Genomic DNA, 24,938 nt, shown 5'->3' with positions numbered 1-24,938 from the left:
AAAACATCTTGGAAACTGTTTGAGCTAAATCGTGTTTAAAAAACGTTTTATAAAGTTAATATGGCAAAATCAATTCCAGAACTGGAAAAGTGGAAGAAAACACTTTACCTAGTAATAGGTAATAAAACAGGTACATTACGTTTGCAGTAATGGCGCCAGGATCGTTAACAATTATCATATTTTCGGAATTATTTGAACTAGATTAAATCTAAGAACTTTCCTTCCTAGATTTAAGTAGAGACAATCCAATGCAAGAAACTGCATAATAATATATCTAAGAGTATTGGGAGAAATGGAAATTTGTATTTTTCAAAAATTCTGAAAACGTCTGTATTTTTGTATCACTAAAATTTATAATATTTCTGCAGATCCATTGCAACGAATTCGCTACAAATAACGACATATTCATAATTACTTGAGCTAAATCAAATCTGAAAATACAGTTTCGTACGATTAGTTACAAAATGCAAGAAGCTGAAGATCGTTATTTTTATTATTTGTAAAACGCCCAAATTCTTCTTTTGGAATAATGGTGGAGCCGCCGGATCTTTAACAATTACCATATCTTCGAAACTATTTGAGTTATATGAAGCCTAGAACCTTGTTTCGTAGATTTAATTATGGCGAATCTAGTGCAAAACAACTGCTCTCTGGTATTAATTGCAAAAAACAACTTTGAGTTTTGCAAAAACGGCGGAAGCGTAAAAATTGTTCTTTCACAAAAAGTAATTATATTTCCGTAGATTCAATTAGAACGAATTCATTTCCAACAACTGAAAAACGCAAGGTGTAAAAAATGAAATTTGTGTTTTGCAGCAATGATGGAGATGAACGATTTTTTTTTTCATTAAAAAAAACAATATCTTCGTAATTGTTTGAACTAAATCACATCAGAAAACCAGGTCTCGTACCTTTAGCGACGACGAACACAATTTGAAGAATTGAAAGTCGCTACATCCAATATTAGTGAAATAATATAAATTTGTATTTTGGAAAAATGGTGGAGGCGCCGGGATTGGTAAAATATAAAAATCTTTAAAATCTCAGGAACTAATTGAGTTAGGTCAAATCTAGAAACTGCGTTTTGTAGATTTAACAAGGATACATTAGTTGCAAGAAAATTGCAAAATGCTGCCCCTAATATTGGTTCAAAATATCCAAATCATATTTCGCAAAATGGTGGAGGCGCCGGAATTGTTTCGTTAATGATATCTCGAGACTTGTTTGTGCTAGATCAAATCTAAAAACTGTGTTTTTTGCCTGAGGCAAAAAGTGTCTCAGTCAAAAAAATTGCCAATTCATGTTTGAAAAAAATCTCTTTTGTCTCGTTATTGGCAGCAAGTACCGCGCATAACAAGTACAAAGCTCCGACATCCGCCATACCTGTAATTGTCCTTGACCATTATCGCGATCAATCTCTACTCGAATTGGCTTTTATCGCCCCCAAAACCCCACATAAATCTGACGTTATGTTTACACGAAATAAATAACAAACCCGACCCTATAATTCCTCCTTCTTTCCATAAATTCAGCTCCTTGCAACCGACTTGTCTTTACTAAAACTCTTATCTTGTCCTGCGAGAAATATGTACTCGATTCCTCCCAACATTTTCTAATGGTCTTTATCATCGATTCCTCCAACGGGCGCAACAGGAAGCGCTCTGTCCCCCACGAAAATCTCCTTCTGACCGTGAGATTTTTTGTGCACTTGAACCGGGTCACGTGTACACTGCCCTCGATCAGATAATGCGACTTGTACCGGATTTGGAATTTTAATATAAAGGGGTTGATGGTTTCGTGCCAGAAACAATGCGGTCTTAATGTATGCGATTTTATCGTGCTCTTTTGATGATTTTCCCGAGGAAAGTAATGTTTTAGAGGTCATTACCGTGTCGAAATTGTAAACAGTTTCGGTAATGAGTCGGGTTACGGAACGACGAAATTCGGGGCTGTTGTGACGGGGATGGTAATGCGAAATCGATACCTTTTTTAACAAACAAATTCGGTCATCACACGACTCAAATTACTACAGAAGCGTCGAATCTTATTGATAGGAGTTCCTCGAAAACTACCAATTTATTACTGTCTACTCACATCAATATTACAAATCGTTCAGTCAACAATCAATAATATGGTCGTTAAAAAATAAAGTTTCTCATAATGGAGGCTATTTGAATGTGGTTTCAATCAATACAGAAATGGTAGATGTCAGTAGAGGTAATTGCGTTAAAATATTTAAATTAAGTCTGTTATTACTAAAGACCCTTTATGGCAGAGGTAATGATGTTAACACACGAAGGACGAAACATTCAATACGAAAAAATATAATGTACCAATAAAATACTCAGTCCACCGAGTACTGTGGCCAAGCGCCTAGCGCGCCACTTTACATCCGGAAGGTCCCGGGTTCTAACCCCGGTGCCGCCTGACCAGGTGTGGGTTTTTTTCAAAGGTTTCCCCACACCATCACATCGTGGTATGTCTCATATCACAGATAAGACAAATACTGGGTCAGTACCTACCATCGCACCCATTATCACCGTACCCATCCCGAATTTTCCCGTCAAGGTGGCTGAAAAGGCTCTGGAAAGCTTCAGCAGCCCGCCCCCCTTCGGGGGGGAATGAATGGAGGAGACTTCGTTCCATCACGATGTGACGTCACAAAGTTGCGTGGTGGGCTCGCCTCGCGCTTATCCCTTTGCTTGGACGATAGTTTTTTGATATTCTAGTTGTACGTAGATTCCTTGTAATTCACTTTACACCACTTTTAGTACAATCAAGACAAAACATTTTTTACAAGTATATTCAAAAATTTATTTTGCAAACTTTGCAAATCTAAATAAATCAGTTTTATTCATGGGTATTTCTCGATATATTAGCAACACGGATTACACCCAATGTATCGACTGCTAATATATCATTTCATCCATTATTTATCTGCACTGCTAAATAATATGCATCAAGTTAATAGTGACGTGCACACATACATGCAACGAATTTGACATAGTTGATTATAGTATCCCACTGTTCCAACTTAATTTGTGTTAGAAACATAATAACAGATCTACTTTATCCCTCCAACTGCATCACGTTGAAATAAAAACAAAACTTTTTTTATTAAAATATTTAGAGCGGAAATGTTTATTTTGTTGTGGATACCCCATTTTCATTAATTAGTCATTTCCAAGATATTCGTAAACATTTATATAACATGTCGGGGTTTGTTATTACAGAACAGATATGTTTTAAGTAAATTGATTTGTTTCGTGCTTTATTTTGTTCTGCACACGTTGTTCGTTTTTGTCAGAGCTTCAGCTGTAATTTACGGCCGAAATAAAATCACAGCGGGCCAGATCTGGCGAAGAAAGTGGTCGTTCCAAGATTGAGGAAGCTGAATTGTCTCCCCTAGCGTGTCATCTTGCGATGACAATCTTAGCCAAAAAACCGAAGCGTCGAAAGCGATTAATCCAAAGGCATAAAGCTCGCCTCCACCCAAATGTTCATTTGAAATTCAAATCGACGTTTCCATGCTCGTCCAGACCGCACAAAAAAGAAAAACACTGAAAAATTTAAAATTTGCAACTCCCTTCGCAGTCATACGTGTGGAGGAAAAACAGTCGGTGAAAAATTTTTGTTTGTTTTGAGCAAGTGCAGGCGCGAATCGGACAATTTTGTTTACTTGTTTTACAAAGAGATTTGAATCTGATGCCGTTAATGAAAGCTCCAATGCAATTAAACTCTTCTTTCCAAAATCTCTTATTGCTCCAAGCGGATTATGACCGAGTCGGAGTGTTTATGTAACTATCCGGCTAATTTATTTCCATTAGCCAAATTGAAAACGTTACATCCACGTCCTATTTCGAATTATGTGCAATAAAATAAATCACAACGGTCGAGGGGTTCGGGCTGATTTCTGCAGAAAAAAGGGCGCTGACGGGGCAAGTTACAGCATACAGGACCACAACTTCACGTTTCAACTACTTTCAGGTGTGCTGGACAATGCAGGTGTGAAGTGACGCCGGAAAATTGCTTCTCCGGTGGTCACCCGTCCAAGTGCTAACTGGGGCCAGCGGGGCTTAACTTTTTTAATCGACTGAGAATTTCTGGTTCTCGATGCTAATGCCGCTGTGTCATTATTGTAAACATTTTATGGATTAAACGCTACAACTGAATCTTTTTCATTTCTGGCCAAAATGGCGGATCCATAGACATCATCCGCTTAATTAGCGAATGCTAGTCATAACCGCAGACAAATACGTCTAGTGGCAATTTGTTCGTCGCAATTGGCTTGTTTTATTTGGCTTCATTATTACAGGATAACGATCCCGGTGTACAACAGACACTAATTAGGAGATTTTCAGAAAAAAATCGCAATAATAGAAATATTAGACGGCTTCAAAGCCAATCTGGTCTTACTCGAATTAATCTCGACTGGATTTTATTGTCAAATGATTCCATAATCAGCAAAAATAAATATTTGTGGCCCTAATTCGTCCCGATCCAAACCAAACACTCTCCTTTATTTACCTCAAATTCGAACGAGAACAATTTGCAAATTGTTGTACTCCACTCGATTTTATTTCGTGTTCCAGGCTCGATCCCCGGAGATTCCCTCCGTCCAATTTGTTTATAATTGAACTAGTGAAATTGTCGTAATTGAAACTGAAAGCGTAATTAATCAATCGCTCGCTCGTCAATTTTTCCGATGCAAATCGGGTGAAATTTTCATGACGTTGCTGGAAGGCTCCTTTGGATGCCACCCCAGAGACCACACCGACCCATCCAACTAACGGCACGCGATGCTATAACTTCTGACCTAAATTAACCACTTAATAAAGTTTGAGATTGACACAAATTGGATTAGCGTTGTATGTAGACTCCTGACTATGATATGTATGCTGGAGGGTGAACTGAATGTTTTCACTTTAAGGATAGATGTATCAAATGCAACACGATAGTTGGACGACGTGACGGCTGAAACAGACAGAGTACACAAAATTTCATTAATTGCCGAGCACGGATTTTGTTGCTATGGGCTGGAATCCCACAACACGTAATAAACACAGACTGCATTAACGCAACAATGATTTTTTCGTTGCTAATGGCTGGGACGATCAATTGCGGCCAGTACGGACATCTCCCCGCATTACGCACATCTCCCAGTATGGATAAATCCACACAGACATGAAAAATTCACGAATACGGACGCAGACGCTTTCGAATTGTTTTTTACGGACACCCTCCCGAAATCAAGATAATGGAGTTATCCCAAACATACTACATGACAAGATTAAAGTAAAATCTCTATTGTTAAACGTCGTTGGACATATAAGTGGGAAAACACTCTAATACGGACACCTCCAATTACGGACAAAACAGAACTTCTACGGTATAAAAATGTACAAGGTCTCACTTTCGCACACTAGGTATTAAGATTAAAATAAAATGTCTTTTGTTAAATATCTGTTTGACCTTAGAAGCACAACGCTAATGCGGACATACTCAGCGACTGCGGACATCTCCCTATACGGACAAATTTTCTTATTTGCGATTTCCCACGTAAGAAGGGCGCAGAAACAAAATCGTTCCAACACGGACAAGAAGAATTTCGAATTGTGTCAAGTATTGCTTTATTACGGACACCCTCCCAAAATCAAGACAATGGAGTTATCTCGAACATACTACACGACAAGATTAAAATAAAATATCTTTTGTTAAACGCCTGTTGGACATACAATCTCTAATACGGACACCTCCAATTACGGACAAGACGTTTGCTCCCTTTCTACGCCTACGGACAGCTCCCTGTACGGACAAATGTTCTTATTTGCGATTTTCCACATAAGAAGGGCACAGAAACAAAACGTTCTAATACGGACAAGGATAATTTTAAATTGTGTGAAGTATTGCTTTTTACGGACATCCTCCCAGAATCAAGAAAATGTAGTTGCCGTAAACATCCTACATTGTAAAATTAAAATAAAACGTCTTTTCTTGAACGTCTTTTGGACCAGTAACATAGAAAATCTCTCAAATACGGACACCTCCCAATTAGACAAAGAACGATTGTCCTCACTTGGTGCCAGTAATAAAGTTTTCTGCATATTAAGACTAAAATAAAATTTCTCTTGTTACATATCTGGTAAATTTACTACAAGGAAAACTCTTTAATACGGACACCCCTCCAAGTACGGACAAGACGATTTCCCCCTTTTTGGTCGTAACATAAAGTTTCCACGGTATAAAAACGTTGACGTTATCACCTCTGACACTATAATATTGGGTTTAAAATAAAATATCTTTCGTTAAGCATCTTTTAGGGTTCAGATTATTACGGACACCTCCCAATGATGACCAAACTGTCTGTTTTCTTCCGTATCCGTACTACAGAAGTTTCACTGTAGTAGATAATAAAAAACAAACATGTTGAGTCCTGCACGCATTCGCGTAACAATTTTTTTGCATTTTCTGTTTCATTAAAACCTGTTTTTGCAGATGTAGAACGTGATCCAGCCGATTGTTATGAGACGTTCCGAGTCTTGCATTCTCCAGCTCTCGAAAATAATTTCTTTCACTCATCACCGGCATTTTCTTTCCGCTTCTGTTCGTATTCTTGGCGAGCGTGGCTTAGCGGGAGTTAAACCTTGTAAATCAAGAAGTAACCATTCCGGCCGCCATCAAATCGAGGCCAGGTTGGGTGTATAAGGGTTAATCTAGCCGGGAGATCGTTGCGAGGGCGTCGAAGTGTCTCTGTGTGTGTAAGCTGGAGGGTTGAAATAGTACGATCCTATCCCGAGTCGTTGTTTTATCGCGTAAAAGTCACGTGCTCGCTTTTCTTTATTACATATAATCCATCTCAGGCGGCTTTAAATGAGACGTGCCCGGGCGACATTTTGCGCACTACAAACGAATGACTCAATCCGAAAAGCGGAAGAGATACTTGTGTAAATACGTCATAAAACGCGGAACGCTTGGAGATGTTAATCGAGGCTGGACCACCTGGAGATGGGTCCTTTCAAAGCTGAGATAAAAACGCTCGCGCGTAATTCCTCATTAATGCAGAGTTAGCTTCAAAGATGCCCTTCGGTAAAGTAAACTGGCGCGGAACGTTTCGCCTTCGAGAGAAAATATAAATATGACGTGTATCGCTCTGATAGCGCCTTGGCGTTTTATCAGAGCGTCGAGGATTTATTTGACAGGAGCGCGTTTGTTCATTTCATTAATGTTCCTTATGTGGCCTCCCAAAAAACATATCTCTCCATTTATCGAACACTAAAATGACGATAACGTCCGTAAATAATGGACCAACTATAAACATCCGGGGAGCGTGGCTGCAAATTAAAAAAATCTCCAGGAGAGGCAAAATCGGCGCGGCCTCATCTCCCCCTTAATCATCTTTAACGTCCAAATATTGAAATAGTTGCAGCGCACTAAGTCGAAATTTACATAAACTGGAGCCAGTCGCTCCCTTAATCGTCTGTAACGCGAGTTATATTTATATTTCGTCTATTTGCATTCGAATCAGATAATAAATTCGGGGTGTTTGCTTAAAAAACTCCAATTAAAACGTTACATTTCCTGATACACGCTGTTCTTCAAGTAATTGCGTCAAGCACGAACAAGTCGCAATTATAAAAACCCGTTCGTTGTGCTGTTCCGGTGAAAGGGACCGAAAAAATAAACTCTAATGAAACTGGGAGTCGGTCACGTTAGAAGAATTCCAGATGACACTCGTGATTGTGGAGGTGACCGCGACCCCATTTGAATTTTAATTGATAATTAGTTGGGGCTCGATTGGGGCTTTTGTTGCTCGAAAGAAGCACAAAACTGGACTAGAAATTTTTATTGCCACGCCAAACTTTGCACAATTTTAATCAAGTCTCGGAGCCATGATCGCTGCGATTCTCTCCACCAGAGGGGGCTTGTCGTGGTGCCAGATCGAGTACAAGTGGTCGTAAATCGGGAAGGTCAGGTTGTTCTTGTCGAGACGTACCAGAGCACTGGCCAGTGCTTTCGCCTTGCCCAGTCGTACCGCGAAAGCGTCGCTTTGGGCAACGAACCGTCGAGACACGTACATGAAGCAGAAGCTCAACAAGGTACTGTAAAACGCCATCACGTACTTCAGTACTACGTAGACCCCCACGAGTACTGGTTGCTCCGAGCGGAACCCGAACACTTCGAACACCTCGGGGTTCTTGAAGAGGAAGAAGAACGCGGAGAAGGAGATCAAGAGATTGGCCTCCAAGCTCAAGACGTATTTGATGGCGTGGTTGTAGTACCATCGGGCAAATTCCAGAGACAGTATTGCCAAGATCTCTTCGTCACTGCACCCTAGACCGTCTTCCTTCAGAAACAAAGAGTCGACAAGGACGATATTCTTCTGGTTGGAGGGTCCGTAGAAGTAGACGCTTTGCGTGGGCGAGCGCTTGAATCTCTCCTCCACGTAGATCTCTTTCAAAGGGAAATTCAACTGAGCTGCAAGACACACAATCTCGCTTCGAAGCTCCGCCGATTTGAGAATCTCCAGATGGCGAAATCTTGAAGGTGCCATCACTGGATAAGTCAGACCCACTAGGAGTATCACCGCACAGAACATCCCCCAAGTGGCCAAAATCACTTCATCCCCTTTCTGAATCAACGTGACGAGTATCGACGCAATGATCGTGATGAAAATCTGGCTCCAGATGAACGTCTTCAATTTGTCCCACAGAAGACACTCGTTCCTCTTCCTAGGAGTGTAGTTCCTCTCAATCACAAAAATTTCGTACAGAGTCAACGGCAGGTTGATGATGGCCAAGAGCGTGGTGAAGCTGATGTACCAGAAGCAACTTCTCGTGACCTCGTCGTCTAGATGGTTCATCTGCTCGGTGTAGTCCCACACCAGAGGCAAGATCTCGTAGAGAACCACGATTGTAGATGTGGCGATCGAAAGCAGGTCTTTCACGAAGGCGAAGCGTTTGCGCTCCAACATGTACAAGCGGGTTCTTTCGAATGTCTTCTTAGACAGTACGCCCTGCAGTTCTTCCGGTACTTCGGTCACGCGACGAATCTTTTTGTACTAGAAGGGTAGGTGTAGTAGGTGAGAGTGAGAATTTGGATTTGGTACCTGTCTGGCGCGCAGGTACTGCTCCCATAAGTAGTCGAGCCATAGGGACAGTAGTACTGCGTATGTGGCGGAGTCGAAAGTGAACATTTTGTGTCAAAATTTTTATGCCAGTGTGACATTTGGAAAAAATTGTTTTGGCGGTCAGAAACTGAGCGATTTGGAATGATTTTGAACGAGTTGTGGAAGCGGGGAGCAAGAGAGAAAATGGGCCGAAAGGGGCAAGAAAAATAATTTTGGACGATTTAAAAAAAATCTTTTTAGTTTGCGAAAGGTGTACAACGCAAGAGACTGTATTAATCAGATTATCTAGATTTGGGTTAGTCTGATGTGAAAATGATCTGAATGTTTTTTATAGATTATTAAATTCTGAACAAATTTGGTCATGTGGAAAATTTCAGTAGGGCTGGTACTTCTTGCGATATTGTCATTAGAAAGTACAATCGCGCGGCGCGACAAGCGACTGAACGCTCTAAATGTCGTCACAGATTTGAAGCTGATTATTATCAAACTCAAAATTGGATTTTCATTTTCTGATATATGGATCTAAAGCAAATAAAATTCTCTTTGATATGGTGCTAGAAGTATTCGGATTGCTCAATAATTGCAAAAGTTATAAACGTTCAAATTTAATACTATTTGTTGATTCTGTTGGACTCACCCTTGTGAAATCTTTGCCATGTAATTTTTTATTATCTTTCCAAGTTTAAATAAATTATGATCTATGTGTTGAGAATTGAATTCCTGACAAAATGATGTATAAATGAGGATTATAATAAATTACGGTACAACAATTATGATAATTCTGATCCGAAGACGACGAAAAAATAATTAAATCGATAATATGTAAGAATAATATAGAAAATTAAGTTTAATGATTTCAAATTGTCGTTAACAAAAGTCCTATAATATCTAATTGTCTTTAAATTGTCTATAATAATATTTAAAAAAGTTTTCCATTTTTAAAGTTAAATTAAACATTTTAAAAAGGGGGAGTTTGAGCGTTTACAATTTGAGAAATGTTTGTGATAATTTAGTCATCCAGACATCATTTATCCGGTAATTCAATTCTCACTAAATTCCAGGAATTGTTTTGATGGAATAATAAAGAATTTCGGGGCGTAAACCTCACCGATATAATCTCACAGATATGACAGATACGTATCAATTTTGAATCTCTATAACTTTTTCAATTATTGATCAATTTCGAATTTTCTGGTACCATTATATAGACAATTTTGTTTTTTACAAAACAATATATAAGAAATTGACAATCTAATTATCAGGCTAGCAATAGAGAGCTTCAATTGTGCAGCCACGTCTGAAGCGCTTAGTCGCTAGTCGCGAATTTTGAATGTCTATAGCTTCTTTAATTATTGGGCAATTTCAAACAATCTGGCATCATTATAAAGACAATTTTATTTCCTATAGAATCATATATAACACGTTGAAAATCTAGTTGGTAGTCTAGAAATAGAGAGCTTCAATTGTGCAGCCGCCTTTGAAGCAATTAGTCGCTATTCGCGAATTTTGAATGTCTATAGCTTTGTCAATTATTGGGCGATTTCAAATAATCTGACATCATAATATAGACAATTTTATTCCCTACAGAATCATATATAACTCGTTGAAAATGTAATAGTCAGTCTAGCAATAGAGAGCGTCAATTGTGCAGCGACGTTTGAAGCGATTAGTCGCTAGTCGCGAATTTTGAATGTCTATAGCTTTTTCAATGATTGGGCAATCTCAAATCTTCTGGCATCATTATAAAGACAATTTTATTTCCTATAGAACCATAGATAACACATTGAAAATCTAGTTAGTAGCCTAGCAATAGAGAGCTTCAATTGTGCAGCCGCCTTTGAAGCAATTGGTCGCTAGTCGCGAATTTTGAATGTCTAGAGCTTTGTTAATTATTGGGCGGTTTCAAATCATCTGACATCATAATATAGACAATTTTATTCCCTACAGAATCATATATAACATTTTGAAAATCTAATTGTTAGTCTAGCAATAGAGAGCTTGAATTGTGCAGCGACATTTAAAGCGATTAGTCGCTAGTCGCGAACTTTGAATGTCTATATCTTTTTCAGTTATTGGCCAATTTCAAATCATCTGGCATCGTTAGAAAGACAATTTTATTTCCTATAGAACCATATATAACACGTTGAAAATTTAGTTGGTAGTCTAGCAATAGAGAGCTTCAATTGTGCAGCCGTCTTTGAAGCAATTAGTCGCTAGCCTCAAATTTTGCATGTCTCTAGCTTTTTCAATTATTGGGCAATTTCAAATCATGTGGCACCATTATAAAGACAGTTTTATTCCCTACAAAACCATAGATAATACGTTGAAAATCGAATTATCAGTCTAGCAATAGAGAGCTTCAATTGTGCAGCCGCCTTTGAAGCAATTAGTCGCTAGCCGCGAATTTTGAATGTCTATAGCTTTTTTAATTATTGGGCAATCTTATATCATCTGGCATCATAATATAGACAATTTTATTACCTACAGAACTAAATATTACAAATTGAAAATCTAATTGTCAGTCTAGCAATAGAGAGCTTAATTGTGCAACGACACTTGAAGCGATTAGTCGCTAGTCGCGTAGCGCCATAGAACTTTCTTACGGCATTATCACGAAAAGTATTAGTCCTTCTAAAATTTTGCAAATTACCAAATATGTTCAGAAAAGTATTCGCAATATTTTTACGTAGGACTAACAGAAATTCGTGTAATATTATTAAAGCGCTTCTTTTGACCTTTTCACCTCCTACTGGGTGTGACAGGTCGAAATGAGCCGGTAAAACCCTCAACTCTGAAGCTGAAGAAACTTTTTGTTCGGAATTTTTTGTACCCGAGTTTTGCACAACTTTTAGATTTGAATTTCATTTGTAAACAAAATTTCATTAATGAATTTTTCGTCTAAAAACTCGGATCTGATTTCAGACTTAAATGAAAGAGAAATGAAAAATGTTATTCGTGTTTTTGGGGAATTTCGTGCGGTTTTCACGCATTGACACACGTCCTTTTCATCTAGTCCGAGCCCACCCGAAATAAATAAAACGCAGCAATAATTTTGGTATAAATGTGAATTCTCGTTCTGCCGGAATTAATATTAAAAGCGTAATACTCTGACACACTTCAATTATTATTATTCAGAGCCGTTCTGTGCAAATGAAACGTCGAGAAAATTACTTAATGGCAATCCTTTTGAAATTCCCTTTTGGACTACATTATACCGTCTAAAATCATAATCGAGTTTGTCATTCCCAAATTACGCACAATTGAAATTTTAATGAATTTACCTCGAGATTCTTCGAAATTGTTCGCCGATCTGTCCCTCCATGATTCGCGCGTTAATTTTTAACGCGCAACCCACCGAGTCCTTTGTTGTCTCCTGGAACTGTGCAGTTTGCCTGAATTATTAAACACAAACCGATTTAGACAAATATCCGACCGAATCCCGGATTGGCTTTTATCAAACTTTAACCGCTCAAACATCTTTTCCGGGCTTAATTTGTTGTTAAGGCGATAATCCTTTTGTTTGCGTCCTTTCCGATCTATAATTCAAATTCAAATCTCCCTCTCATTAAACTTTATATTTCCACCTTCTAAGTACTGGCTTGTGGAGACTCGTTCCTTTCGTCACTCGTCCCACAAGTGCCAGCGCGCCCGGGAAGATTAATTTACTAAGCGCGTCACATAAATAACTATTATCGGAACGTCAAACTTTCCACGTGTAGATGCACCTGTTTTTCCTTGAATTTTCTCAAACATCCACGAAAACTGATTAACGCAAATTACGACGTCCCCCCCGACGCATTAATTCCAAAATTTGTGTGACAGACGTCGTAATGGAATTCTCTTCGGAACGCGACCCACATGGCACTACCCCGAGTGGAATTTATTTTACAAATCATCCCGTAAAGCGATACTCGTCTAATAAAATTTAATTGCGCCGAGTTAGTCCTTTTGCGGTTTCGTCCTCTCTATGGCGACACACACCGCGGAACTCGTGAAAACGCAATTAGTACAAGTTTTAATTAAACATTTTTCGTTCGGAAAAACATACGGCAGCCCTAAAATTAATTAATTCATTTGCGATTTGTTTGCGGGTTGGGTTTTTCTTTTCGTTCGGTTGGTGCGACGTCAGATTTCGGGTTTTATAATCCAATCGTGGAAATTATGTGGAATCGCGCCGCTCCGCCCGAAACAAATCTCTTAGTTTAATACAAATGACGCGATTAACTTTTATTGGAAGCAAATTTATTGGAACGGTAACTCGTGTTTCGGGACGGGATCGAAGTTCAAATGCCACAATTCAGAGATGGGTTTCATTTGAATTCGGGGCGGGATTTTTAAGGTTTGCCCTGACAGATTGAAAATATCTGCGAACGTAATGCTTGGAAATAAATTATGAGCAAAACAATCCATACAAAAGTAGTCTTCTTAAGCACACTTCAGCTAATAACAAACGAAATTACTAGTACTATAGTCGGCGCGGCGAAGCAGTGGAGTAGTCACGAGGTGTTCACGTGATAGCGACGTCATGACACGCTCCCTCCCAAATTTGAGTTTTGTGCTGGAAATTTAAATCTTCTCAGTTGCGTTTCCAATAAAAATACACTATTAGGAATTGTTAAACTCGCTATTTCCTCAGAAGTCACAAAACCTAAATTTTACAGAAGGAAAAAACATTTTATATCTTTTTTTTTTATTTAAATCATGTATTATTATAGTTCAGTGCACTGGATTTCAATTCTTAGGTAAATCTATACTCATTAATATAGGTTACAAGTTATTGATTTTTTTAACAATGTAAAAATGCTTTGCAGAACAGGGTGTCTTAAAATTATCGTATTCCGAATTCGGGGCTTAGTTGAAAAAAATATCAAAGTTGCCAATATTTGTTCAAAAGTACCTGATTAATATTCTAGCTATGTTGTACTTCCCTTTTGAACAAAAATTGGAAAAATAAAACTTTTATTTTTTCGAGATAAAGCTGTTTTTTCTAGAAATGTCTTTTCATTTATATTTTAATATTTTACATAATCATCCTCACCATATTTCAAAATTATTTCCAATTGTTGCTAAATATTTGTTTGTAATATCTAGACGCCATGTAATTTTTTTTAGAATGTATAAATGACATTTCAATTTTTTTTTTAATCAAACGATACCAAGCTGCCGCCAAGCGCATAGTCACGCGAAAATGAAAGATTTCGCGGCGCTCTTTTGACCATATTTCACGTTCCTCTCTGATCGCTTTTGCAGACAATTTTGAGCTCTACAAAAAATGTTTCGTACAATTTTTCTCTATATGCTGCAGTTTTCGATTCGGAGACAAATTAAACTCCAAAAACACAATTTTCAAAACTTATTTAATTTTATTAATTGCTGAAACAATTTCGTGAGTATTTTCTCCGGTGCAAATGTATCTCAGGGTCTATTGTATTGATTTTTAACACTCATAAAAGGGAAATTACAAATGCATAACCGACAGCACTGGGTCAGTCCACACAGAGTTGCCTGAAACGTCGGTGAAGAGTAGAAAAGGACGAATAAGTAGAATGTTATCATTTACAGGTCCTTTGGAGAAGGAAATCTACAATTCAAAAAGAGAATTATAATTTTACAATCGATAGTACACCTTAGAGAGCATTTCAAAATATTGAAACATTTTAAAAAAACTTAAATAAAAATTGCATATTTTACAGTGTTAAAAATCGAAAAAAGGATTGGAAATTATTTTTAATTAGTCTTAAATATTTCTTGACAGTATCTGGAACCTAGGTAATTTTTTTAGAATCTACAAATAAGATTTAAGCATAGTCACGCGAAAATGGAAAATTTCGCGGCGCGCTTGTGAACAATTCTCAATGCCCTCCCGAATGCTGTAGCAATTTTTGTGATCTATAAAATTATTTCTGACAATTTTCCTTGATTTGCCGTAGTTTTCGATACGAGACGAATTAAACTACAAAGAAACAATTTTCATAAATTGTTTAAACAATTTCCTGAGTAATTCCTCTGCTGCAAATGTATCTTAGAGTCTAATAAATCGATTTCTAATAGTCACATCTTTTTTTTACTCTTAGGAATTATTAAAACAAAATTTTAATTTGACTGGATAATAAATGGGACACCCGTGGGATAAATTAATTAATTAATTAATTAAAAATTCTGTTATCCTGTTGTTCAAAATACTTCCATAAAGCTCTAATTGGATTTAGAATCAAACCAACTGTTATTAAAAATTTTCTCTTATTGAATAAGTGCAGTAGATTTTTTTTTATAACTTACGACAAGCTTCTATAGGGTGTCTTAAAATTATCGTATTCCGTGTTCGGGGCTTAGTAGGGGACATCCTATTGACTAAGTAAAAATGTTAAAAAAAATTGCTCACTTTGAAAAAAATATCAAAGTTGCCAATATTTGTTCAAAAGTACCTGATTAATATTTTAGCTATGTTGTACTTCCCTTTTGAACAAAAATTGGAAAATAAAACTTTTATTTTTTCGAAATAAAGCTGTTTTTTCAAGAAATGTCTTATCTATATTTTAATATTTTACATAATTATCCTCACCATATTTTAACAACAACTTATATTTTTTATTTGAAGAAAACATGATGAAAAGCTTGAGCCTTCAGACCCATATGTCTTTGTAAAGACCTCCCCTATATTTTTTATTTTATTTTTTCGAGATTCCTGAGATTTTTTCCTACAAGACCCCCGACTTGGAATACATTAATTTTGCGACACCCTGTATATTGGAAAATTATTTTTATTCCCAGAATGAATTTTTGTGACTTACAGGACTTTACATGGACTTACAGTTGAGCTGATCTGATAATATACTTCACAAAGTAAAAGTTGATACTGAGGAGGTGACGATCAGCCCAGGTGCTTCTTAATGAAATTCGACTCACCCTCGACATTGTTCAAAGCTCGCTTATTCAGCGTATTCAAAACAAGGACTAGAGAGTTTTCTCTATTTCCCTTTTACATATTTAGAACAAATTTCAAGTAAATTCTTCTGTTCTCGTCGCTGTTTTTTTCGTCCTGCAAATCTCTTAAGTATGAAACGTTGGCAAGCATTTTGACGTCTGTGTCCTGAAGAATGTCTTGGCACTGTCTCCACCAACGCAACCAATATTTTCCACATCAAAACCTTGAATGAATTTTAGTCACAATATTTTCGTAACTGGATCCCTCTCGCTGCGAGAAACCTGATAACTCCATCTCCCAAGCTTCCACATTCTGTTTTATTCTCATATTTATTTTGGTAACGTAACATCAAACCGAACCAGTAAACACACATTCCTTCCATTTGCTTCCACTTTTCTCTTAACAACAATACAACAATTTGTCGTAACGATGACAAACTACTTGCTCTTCAAATTTCTTATTTTCATTTAGATTCTCCAAGAACAAAATCGATACGAATCGTACAGTTTACATCGGTACTAATTGCATTGTCGATTGCTACAATTGAATCTAAACGCGTTGACAATGCAACTATTAAGTGTGATTTTTACGCTTCATTAAAAGTGGCGCTGACGCAACTAAAGGATGACAGCAAACAAAATGAGAACAATAGAGAAGTGAATAACACAATTATAATTGTATTTGTGGTGGGTTCATGATACGGCGAGGGTCCTGCAACAATGTCCAGCGCTTCATTAGTTGACGCCTAAAGGTGGGCGCCCACTGCCTCGCATTTCGTCTATTCTAAGAATTCAGAAAGAAAAAGAAATGGCCAGCTCCTTCGCCCGATTTAACACCTCTAGATTTTTTCTTTTGGTGGCTGGTTTGGTGGGAATCCGGGGGGCGTGGGGGGAATCTAGGTGAAGGTGTTGGATTCTGTCATGGGCTGTGACCTTGGAAATATCTGCGCGAAGGCGATATGACTCATAACCCATGAGAAAATCCAAGACCGCTACTACCTAGAGACTCGACTGTTTTCTGTTTTCGTTGTGGAAATAAATCCAATACAGCCCTGTAGGGATTCCATCTAATTGGATTAGAGACTTCTGGAGATAAAAATGACTTTTCTTATATGAATTCTTGCCTGTCTTAAGATAATAAAAAACGAAGAACAAAGAAAAAATCCTCATAAAAACACAACTTTACGCGTTGTTTTGTTGCTCCGCTTTTCCTTGTTATTGACAATACGATTTTTGAAATATTTTTTACAGCTGAATCCCAATTTTGTTCGATAAATTATTATTTGAAAATACTGATTAGTTTTGCAAACAGTAGAAATTTCATTATAAGCGTTACTGGTCGTTATTGAAATTTAATACAAAATCCCAAATTGGAGTGAAACCGTTGATGTGGAGTTATTATGTATAAGTGGGCGACAGCAGCGACACGTCATTAAAATTTAATTAGATTTTTTGTATATGTAACAACGCAAAAGTTGAAATTAATCTTGTTTATAGCGTGGACGATTTTTCGTATTGTTGTTGATCCGTAAACTCAGGGGTGGAGGCCTACCCCGCTCGCACGCACAATGCCGCCCCCGACGCCACTTAATTAGCGAACATTATGTTGTAGCGTAATGGATGATGGCAGATGTAAATGAATCGGGGCCGGCGATTTTTCCCAATGAATTTCCGGAAAGTGAAAGAATGGAGAGATTTTTGCGTCTTCACCGCACCACGAATTTATTGCCGCTTTAATCAGCCCCCGAATATAATGGAATAAGCGAATTCCCTATTAATATTTATCAGAGCTCGGCAAAGAAAAAATCGAAGGCACGTCCGTCCCGACAAACAAAATTCCATCGCGCGATTTATTCCCGGCGTCAACTATTCGGGGGCGGCGAAAAATTAGCGATCGGGCCCTCGCATTTACGAGGGCGCATTTCCAGTCGACATTAGTGCCGAGTCGTCTCAGTTGATGGGGTGTTTGTATTAAAAGCAAACTTTAAACAGTTTATACAAGTTTAACCTTAATTATTCATGAATTCTTAGTTAAGGGGGAAGACGGCGGCGGTATTCATATTTATAAGGAAAACGGGGGAAACTTACAGCAGTTTGCCCCGAATTATATAAATTCAAACAGGTACAATATGACTCGGGACAAATAACTCAATTTGGTGGCGGCGCTGCTCTTAAACAAATTCCCCAAAATAACGCCGAGCTGGAATTGTTAATTAGTGCCACGGGAAAAAATTCGCTTTCGCAACCATAATACAAGCACTTAGAGCGGCGCGAACTTCGCCCAAGAAATTCCCACAAGTTTTTTCATATCGAGTTAAAAAACTTGAATACTTTGTGTCGCGGACAAGAAATGGAATATAAGAATCAAAGTTTAACCGAGGTCTTATTCAATTTTTGTGTTAGGGGAAGCCTGAATTCCAAATAAACTAAACAGATAGAGGCTCACGAGATGTCTTTTGAAACTCTTACAAGACTAATCCAGTCCAGAGTAATTTCAAAACGAGCCTGCACGAAATCGTCCCATACAAACTTGTCCTTGACCTGTGTAACCCGGGGTCAGACGCCATACTTCGCTTTCAAGGTTATCACCGGGATGGTTTTCAAGGCCTGCGGGTGAAAAAAACCCCAACCAAGAGCAGGCGGCAGTGGGATTCGAACCCACTTGCTCTCGAATGGTAAGCGGGCGCGTTAGACACTCGGCCGCGGGCCTTGGTACAAATCTGCGATTCATGTGGCGTTCCTAAAGCCAGTCAAGGTCGCATCAGACGAGTTTAGATGACACCGTGCTTTTACGAATTTCATTACGAAACAAGTAAATTATTCATCGCACGATATTATTTGACCATGTTGGAATCTCAGTTGAGCTAAATGAGACTTGGTAAGCACAGAAATGAGTAAAAACATGTTCTGAAAGAATATTGTTAAGCTTTTCTACTAAAAAATTCTGCGATAATGCGAAAGTTTCGCGCAGATTTTTAATAACTAAATTCACTAATGCAGTAAAAAAAGAAAGACACATTAGAGTTAATCCACGGCGCCTAGAAATTTTATGAAACTTTGTCTAGACACAGTGTTGCGTTTAGGGACGAGAAAATTAAAAAAAAGTAGCATTATCGAAAACTGTTGCTTCAACGAATTATTCAAAACCTCCAAAAAATACTGTACGAACCACTTGCGTGAAGACATCTTTCGCTCATTCGCGCATTAATTAAAGGCACTCGCTCCTTCATCGCTCGTGCTTTAAAAAATGCGCTCATGCGGGAACATCGTCTTCCCGCACTTGGTTCGTAAATAACTATTATCTACGCCCGCGCGATCTTTACTTTTATCCCACCCATTTCAAAGACTTAAGACCCATCGAACTGTTGTCCGCACCCATCAATGCTTAATCCCTTAACCGAATGACAACAATGCTCTCAAGACTGTATTACCAAATGGTATTGTATTTATTTTAGCTTGTAGAATCTCCTTTCTGTTTTTTACTGAATTGAAAATTTATTTTAATTTTCTTGAAACAACACAGCCTGTTCTCCAATATTGATATCTGTGTGTTCACCCCTGACACACCCCATCCCTATTAATTCCTGCCCACCCAGTCGAAACATGACGAGCCGTCGCTGGAATCGATAAGACCTGCAGCTCTCTTTGTTTTTCCAGCTCGGAAAATTCCTGCAAATCTGAAACACAGTATCTAGGGTCCAGTATAATCCGGGTTTTAAAAGTTTTTCCAATTCGCTCCCTCCAAAAATTTTACTTTTCAATTTAAAATTCAGTACTTTTCTCTTTTGTATTTCTTGTTTCATCTCATCTGACATTTATCTTTGTATTACTTTAAATTGAACAAATTTCCTCATCCATCACGCACAAACAATATTTCGCAATTGTTGTAAATATTCATGAAGAATCTACAAGAGCAAAGTTTGCTCCTCGTTTAAACCTCTTAATTTAATCCATATTCATCCCTCAATTTGATTCAGTAACAAAAACAACCCCACCTCTAGACAGATTGCTAATTTGTCTTTTGTGAAAGGTTATTCGACTAATAAGAAACTAACGAGTGCGTTTAACCACATGAAATGAAAATTTCTTCCAGACTTCCCTTGAACAACAGCAAAATGTGTCTGTCACAGCCGCGCCAGCCTTGTTGTTGTTTCGATAAACACTGTCGGATCTTTGTGTTCGCTATTTTAAAATTTATTTATGTAACACTTTCTGGCGAGGAGTTGGAGAAATGTTTTGAGTAGGGCCACCCACGATAACGACAACCAAAGAAATCGCCTAACAAATTCGCCGCCTCCGCACCCCCGAGTTTATACAAAGGTCGGGGAGATTTCTTTGGCGCGATTGCCACACAATGGTGCCGAGTCTGCGAAAGGTTTTAAGATATAAAACTATTTTTAATTCCTAAACGTATTGGTTACAGATGTGGCGGTCTAAAAGTTTGCTCGTAAGAGCTTGTCTTATTTACATGTCTTAATTACGGAGAAGGAGCTTTGGGAGATAAATCGTGCAGGTCCGTTTGTAAAATTTTTCCCAATTGGCCCCAAATAACTTTTCCAGACCTCTGTCCCAAAAACTTTGACAGAAAGTTTTTGTTGGAAATGCTAATTAGTTTCTTAGAGAAAATGTATTTCATTTTTGTCCGCCATTCACTCATTTGCAAACCGGTCCAAGTGTTTTGCAGAAACTTTCCGAGTCCGAAATTTTCAGCCAAACTTTTTTCATATCGAGTTAAAAAGTTTGTGCTTCGTGCACTATCCCTCTCTCAAATGTAGCAAAATACGAATCCCAAATAAATAATACAAATGCAAATCGGTAATGGGTCCTGGGACATGTAAAAATGATCGATTTAATTTGGGAAGCTGAAGCTCCCAAAGCCTCGCCGAGGAAATGAAAGATTTAAAAAAATCTTCTTGTCCCTGAGCCGTCGGTCGCATTAAAATTGTAAATCCGTTGTTTGCGTATTCCTCTTATTCCTATTGCAAATGAAAATTTCCCGTTGCAAAATGAATGACGAGAGCTTTGGGCGAATTTTTTGTGGGGAAAGTGAAAAATCAGACCTATCCTGTCGTAGCTGTCCCGTCCCGCGGCCACCACCAGGATCACTCCTTGCAGATAAACCCACCACATGTTCACTTCAACTCACAACTCACCACACAACTAGTCCTAGAAATTCTTCCCGATTTGCACTCGCGCAGGATTCACGACCGATCGCGTCCCGATTCAGCAGGATCGCAGCGTCGACGTTCCGGTGTCGAGCGGCATGAGAGCGTCGTCGGCGTCCGGACATAAACTGAGAGTCCTGACTCCGGAGTCATTGCCGAAGAGAGCGTCGCGACGCGCCGTACTACGCGCTTGTGCGAAACTCCTATTATGATTTACTGGCAATTTCTTAATTGCCCTTCGGAAATGTTTTAAATCAATATGGTCTTGTGGTCCTTCCAACTGCAAAGAATAAATCGACGTCCTTCACCGCCAGAACGCCGAAGAGTTATTATCATTATTATTAAAAAACCTACTCGGATTCGATTAGTGTGTAAGCGCCGGTCGGCTGGAAATGACACAAGTTTTTGTTGACTCGCTGGAACAAAAGCGTTTCTGTTTCGCAGGTTGCAAGGACTGCCGCCGATCTGCTAATAAAACGCATCTCTTCTACCGTCTATCTTTTGTCTGTTTGACGCGTTCGCGTAAACAAAACGTCATCTGCGTGACTGACAATACGAAGTGACTGGAATGGGTCTTATCTGGATAACCAGGGACAAAAAGGAGAGTTTTCGCCTAAAAATTAAATTCTCTAATGTCTTAAAGAATCTACAGTGAAAGTTCGACGTTTCGATCGTGTTGCAACAAACTTCTTCAGGGAACTGTAACGTGTACACTGTACCACAAGCATACAGTACAGGAAGCTAGGATGATGCCTATTTATAGTATGTGCCCATTTGCTCATATTAAGATTTATGGTATTGGAAAAAAATCCCCAAGCTGCCCTGGGATTCGAACCCAAGACCACCCAAATGCAAAGTGGCGCGTTACGCGCTTGGCCACGATGCCATACAACCTTGAGCTTGCTGGAACCTGTACTGCAGAAAAAATGGTATAGGTGTAGTGAAAGAACTGCTTTTAGATGGTACAGAACACGTGTTGATCCACTTTTCGAGAACACAAACAAAAATTAATTCAAATGACATTTCTCATTACACTACATTTGCAGTCCGTATTGAAATCGAACTCGAGGAAATGAGTTATAAATTTATACTTTCTTTTTACTATAGACTGTGGAATCAAAATTAGATAATCCTCTCAGGAAACATCGCTCACTTTTAGGAACTTTATTACTCGTTTAAAGTTGTTTACATCGCCGCAGAATCGATCTCAACCACATTAAAACGATTATAACTTCAGAAAGATGGAATTAAAAAACCGAACCATTGTTGGATAGAAAACTGAAAGACGTTTCAAATGATGTGTCACATGCGGCCCCTTGTCATTTTGCATTTGAGAATTGACTGCACAGTTCGGTTTTCGGTGTCTTTACTGGTTTCAAATTTAGAAAGGGGAAGCTATTTACATCCCGTATGATTAATTGCAACCAGGCGGGATGGCCCAGCACGTAGCGTGTTCTCTTTGCAATCCTGAGGTATTGGGTTCGAATCCCAGAGCTGCCTGACTTGGAGATATGTTTTTTTCAGTGGTTTTTCCACACCATACATCTTGACATGTGCATAATAATATAGACGCATAGCACACATGGGCAAATAGCAGGACCAGCGTCTCTTGCACCCATCAGTACTTATACGACCATTCCTTCCAAACCCAGCCTTCAATATACCCATCCAGTAGCTGAAAAGACTAGGAAAGCCAACGCGGCATCATTCTAGAGAAGAAATGAAAGCCTTTAAATATATTATGATATAAAACTGTTTATTTATGAATTCATATTTTCTGTGTAGTGTAGCGAAAAGCACTCAAATTGGATACATTTTAATTTAGTTTTTATTACCATAGTAGATCGTTATTTCAAACGTTTCGAATATCTAAAATGACATGAAAAATAGTAAAAGTCGAAAGTCAAATGTTTTTTTCAATATCAAAAAATCTGCATCAAAGATGAAAGTGCAGGTTTCAGTTGAAATTTATGCAAACTAATGCAAGAATTGCATCTGTGGCATTGAATTAATCAGGAAACGATTGCTTGTTTCTCATTGACATTTGTAATTTGATTGCAAGCGTCATCGTCAGTTTTCTGCTAAGTGGTTTGCCATGTGAAAAATACATGAGAGACAATTTTAGCGCGGATATAAGGAGGAGTTAAAAAATAGTTACACTAAGAGTGAGAAAGACAAAGCTTTCGTTCACGCGATTCAATTGAAGTGAACGAAAGCGGACTTATTCTCGGGTGCTGTATTGGGTTTTGTTCGATACCTCCTTAGAAAGTGAGTCTGTTACTTTGTATTGAAAATTTCAAATAAAAATAAATCACGTTTGAACGGATCTTGCTATTTGCATTTTCGATGCCCATTTTTGTATGAAAAAATTCACAGGATTTTCCGCTTTTATTGTCTGTTTTTGTGTTTTTATGGTTTTGAAACATGTGTGAAACGACGATGAAACATCCAGTGTGGTAATAAAAACTGAACTATAACATAATCCAGTTTGGCTCCTGTCCACTAAACCAAACGGAAAATGTGAACTCATAAATCGAAAATTTTGCATGACGTAGTTAATTTATTTTTTCATTGCAGGATGAGTCCTTCTGCAAACTGTTGAACCTGAAATTAATTTAGTTCTAGGTCTAAGTATTTGTGCCGCCTACATTTTACAAAAACACAAAGATCTTCCTACATTACAGAAGAGTAGGAAAACCAAGATGAAGATTATTTCCAATTGATTTAATTTTCCAAGTATATCAGTATATTTAGTAATACTTCCTGAATGCCTTGCCACTATACAAGGCGATTCACGAGTAATAATGATCCTGACGGAATTGAAAATGCAACCCACAATACATTTGGAACGTAAATCTGGATATTTACCGCGTCCGTATCTAGCTTTACGTTCCAAATGTATTGTGGGTTGCATTTTCAATTCAGTCTGGTTCATTATCACTTGTGAAACACCCTGCATTTATGTTGATGCATTGTACGCTTCCCAAATCACAACGCTGATGAAAATATTTTGTGCAAAGAGCCTAATTAATTCTGTAATTTTTATCGACGTTGAAAATGCAAAACACATTGTTTCCTTTCCTTGCAAATGCACCATCCCACTATACTATGCATGCAGCATAAACGCAACCTAATTTAAACACGTTTCGACAGACGGAGCAATCTACATGAACGAGATGCAGCAGGAGAAGTGAAGTCGTACCGTTGCGGCTGCAATATTTTTCCCGACGCCATTCCGGATATTATTGCCCGGAAAAATAGAAACCATAGAGAGAGAATGCAAATGTATGCAACGTCAGTTGAAATTACGACGGTGTAATGCATCCGATACATAATGCATCCGCACAGAGCCGCCGCGATTATCAGAGTATGTTTCTAATTGCGAACCGATGTTATCAAACATTAAAGAGTAACCCAGGGGGGCTCATATCATTAGGGGGCGGGATCTACGACATTTCTCTCTCTTTTGAACAGGGGAATGTTCGGTAAACAGGCCGAGTCGATGAAAAATTCAAGAAATTTTCACGCGTCACGACTCTCGTCACATTTTAAATGACATCCAAACAATACGTTCCATCAAAACGTGATGAATTTTTCGCCCTATTGTTTGATCAGAACGCACCGGATGGCCAATTTGGTTGTGCGGATGTTGGAGTGCCCCATCTTGTGGAGCACCGCATCGCCATTACCTCCCCGTGTGCACCTTTACGTTATGATTATTT

The 24,938-nt window shown here is 38.3% G+C and overlaps 2 protein-coding genes across 2 annotated transcripts in view; both read right to left on the bottom strand.

Moving 5' to 3' along the window:
• The window catches only part of LOC138136767 (acid sphingomyelinase-like phosphodiesterase 3b), a 161,310-nt gene extending 139,974 nt beyond the window's left edge, over positions 1-21,336 (bottom strand). The window contains exon 1 of the mRNA XM_069056065.1: positions 21,112-21,336. Coding sequence (XP_068912166.1) covers positions 21,112-21,181 — 70 coding nt within the window. The 5' untranslated portion in view covers positions 21,182-21,336. The remainder of the gene's footprint in view (positions 1-21,111) is intronic.
• LOC138137336 (CAAX prenyl protease 1 homolog) lies at positions 7,829-9,247 on the bottom strand. The gene is made up of 2 exons (XM_069056672.1): positions 9,107-9,247; positions 7,829-9,058 (listed from the first exon to the last, which is right to left on the bottom strand). The coding sequence occupies exons 1-2, from the start codon at positions 9,191-9,193 to the stop codon at positions 7,871-7,873; spliced, it is 1,275 nt and encodes a 424-aa protein (XP_068912773.1). The 5' UTR covers positions 9,194-9,247; the 3' UTR covers positions 7,829-7,870.
• Positions 21,337-24,938: the final 3,602 nt, after the last annotated feature.

This window comes from Tenebrio molitor, chromosome 8 (assembly GCF_963966145.1).
Source record: "Tenebrio molitor chromosome 8, icTenMoli1.1, whole genome shotgun sequence".
Lineage (NCBI taxonomy): Eukaryota > Metazoa > Arthropoda > Insecta > Coleoptera > Tenebrionidae > Tenebrio > Tenebrio molitor.
Note: the sequence above shows the minus strand (reverse complement) of the source record. Positions and strands in the feature narration are given on the sequence as shown.

Bases quoted from the DNA above. Each gene is read 5' to 3' on its own strand.
- LOC138137336 (XM_069056672.1), bottom strand. From the start codon at position 9,193: ATGTTCACTTTCGACTCCGCCACATACGCAGTACTACTGTCCCTATGG. The intron at 9,059-9,106 runs GTACCAAATCCA...CTACCCTTCTAG, and splicing joins AGTACCTGCGCGCCAGACAG to TACAAAAAGATTCGTCGCGT.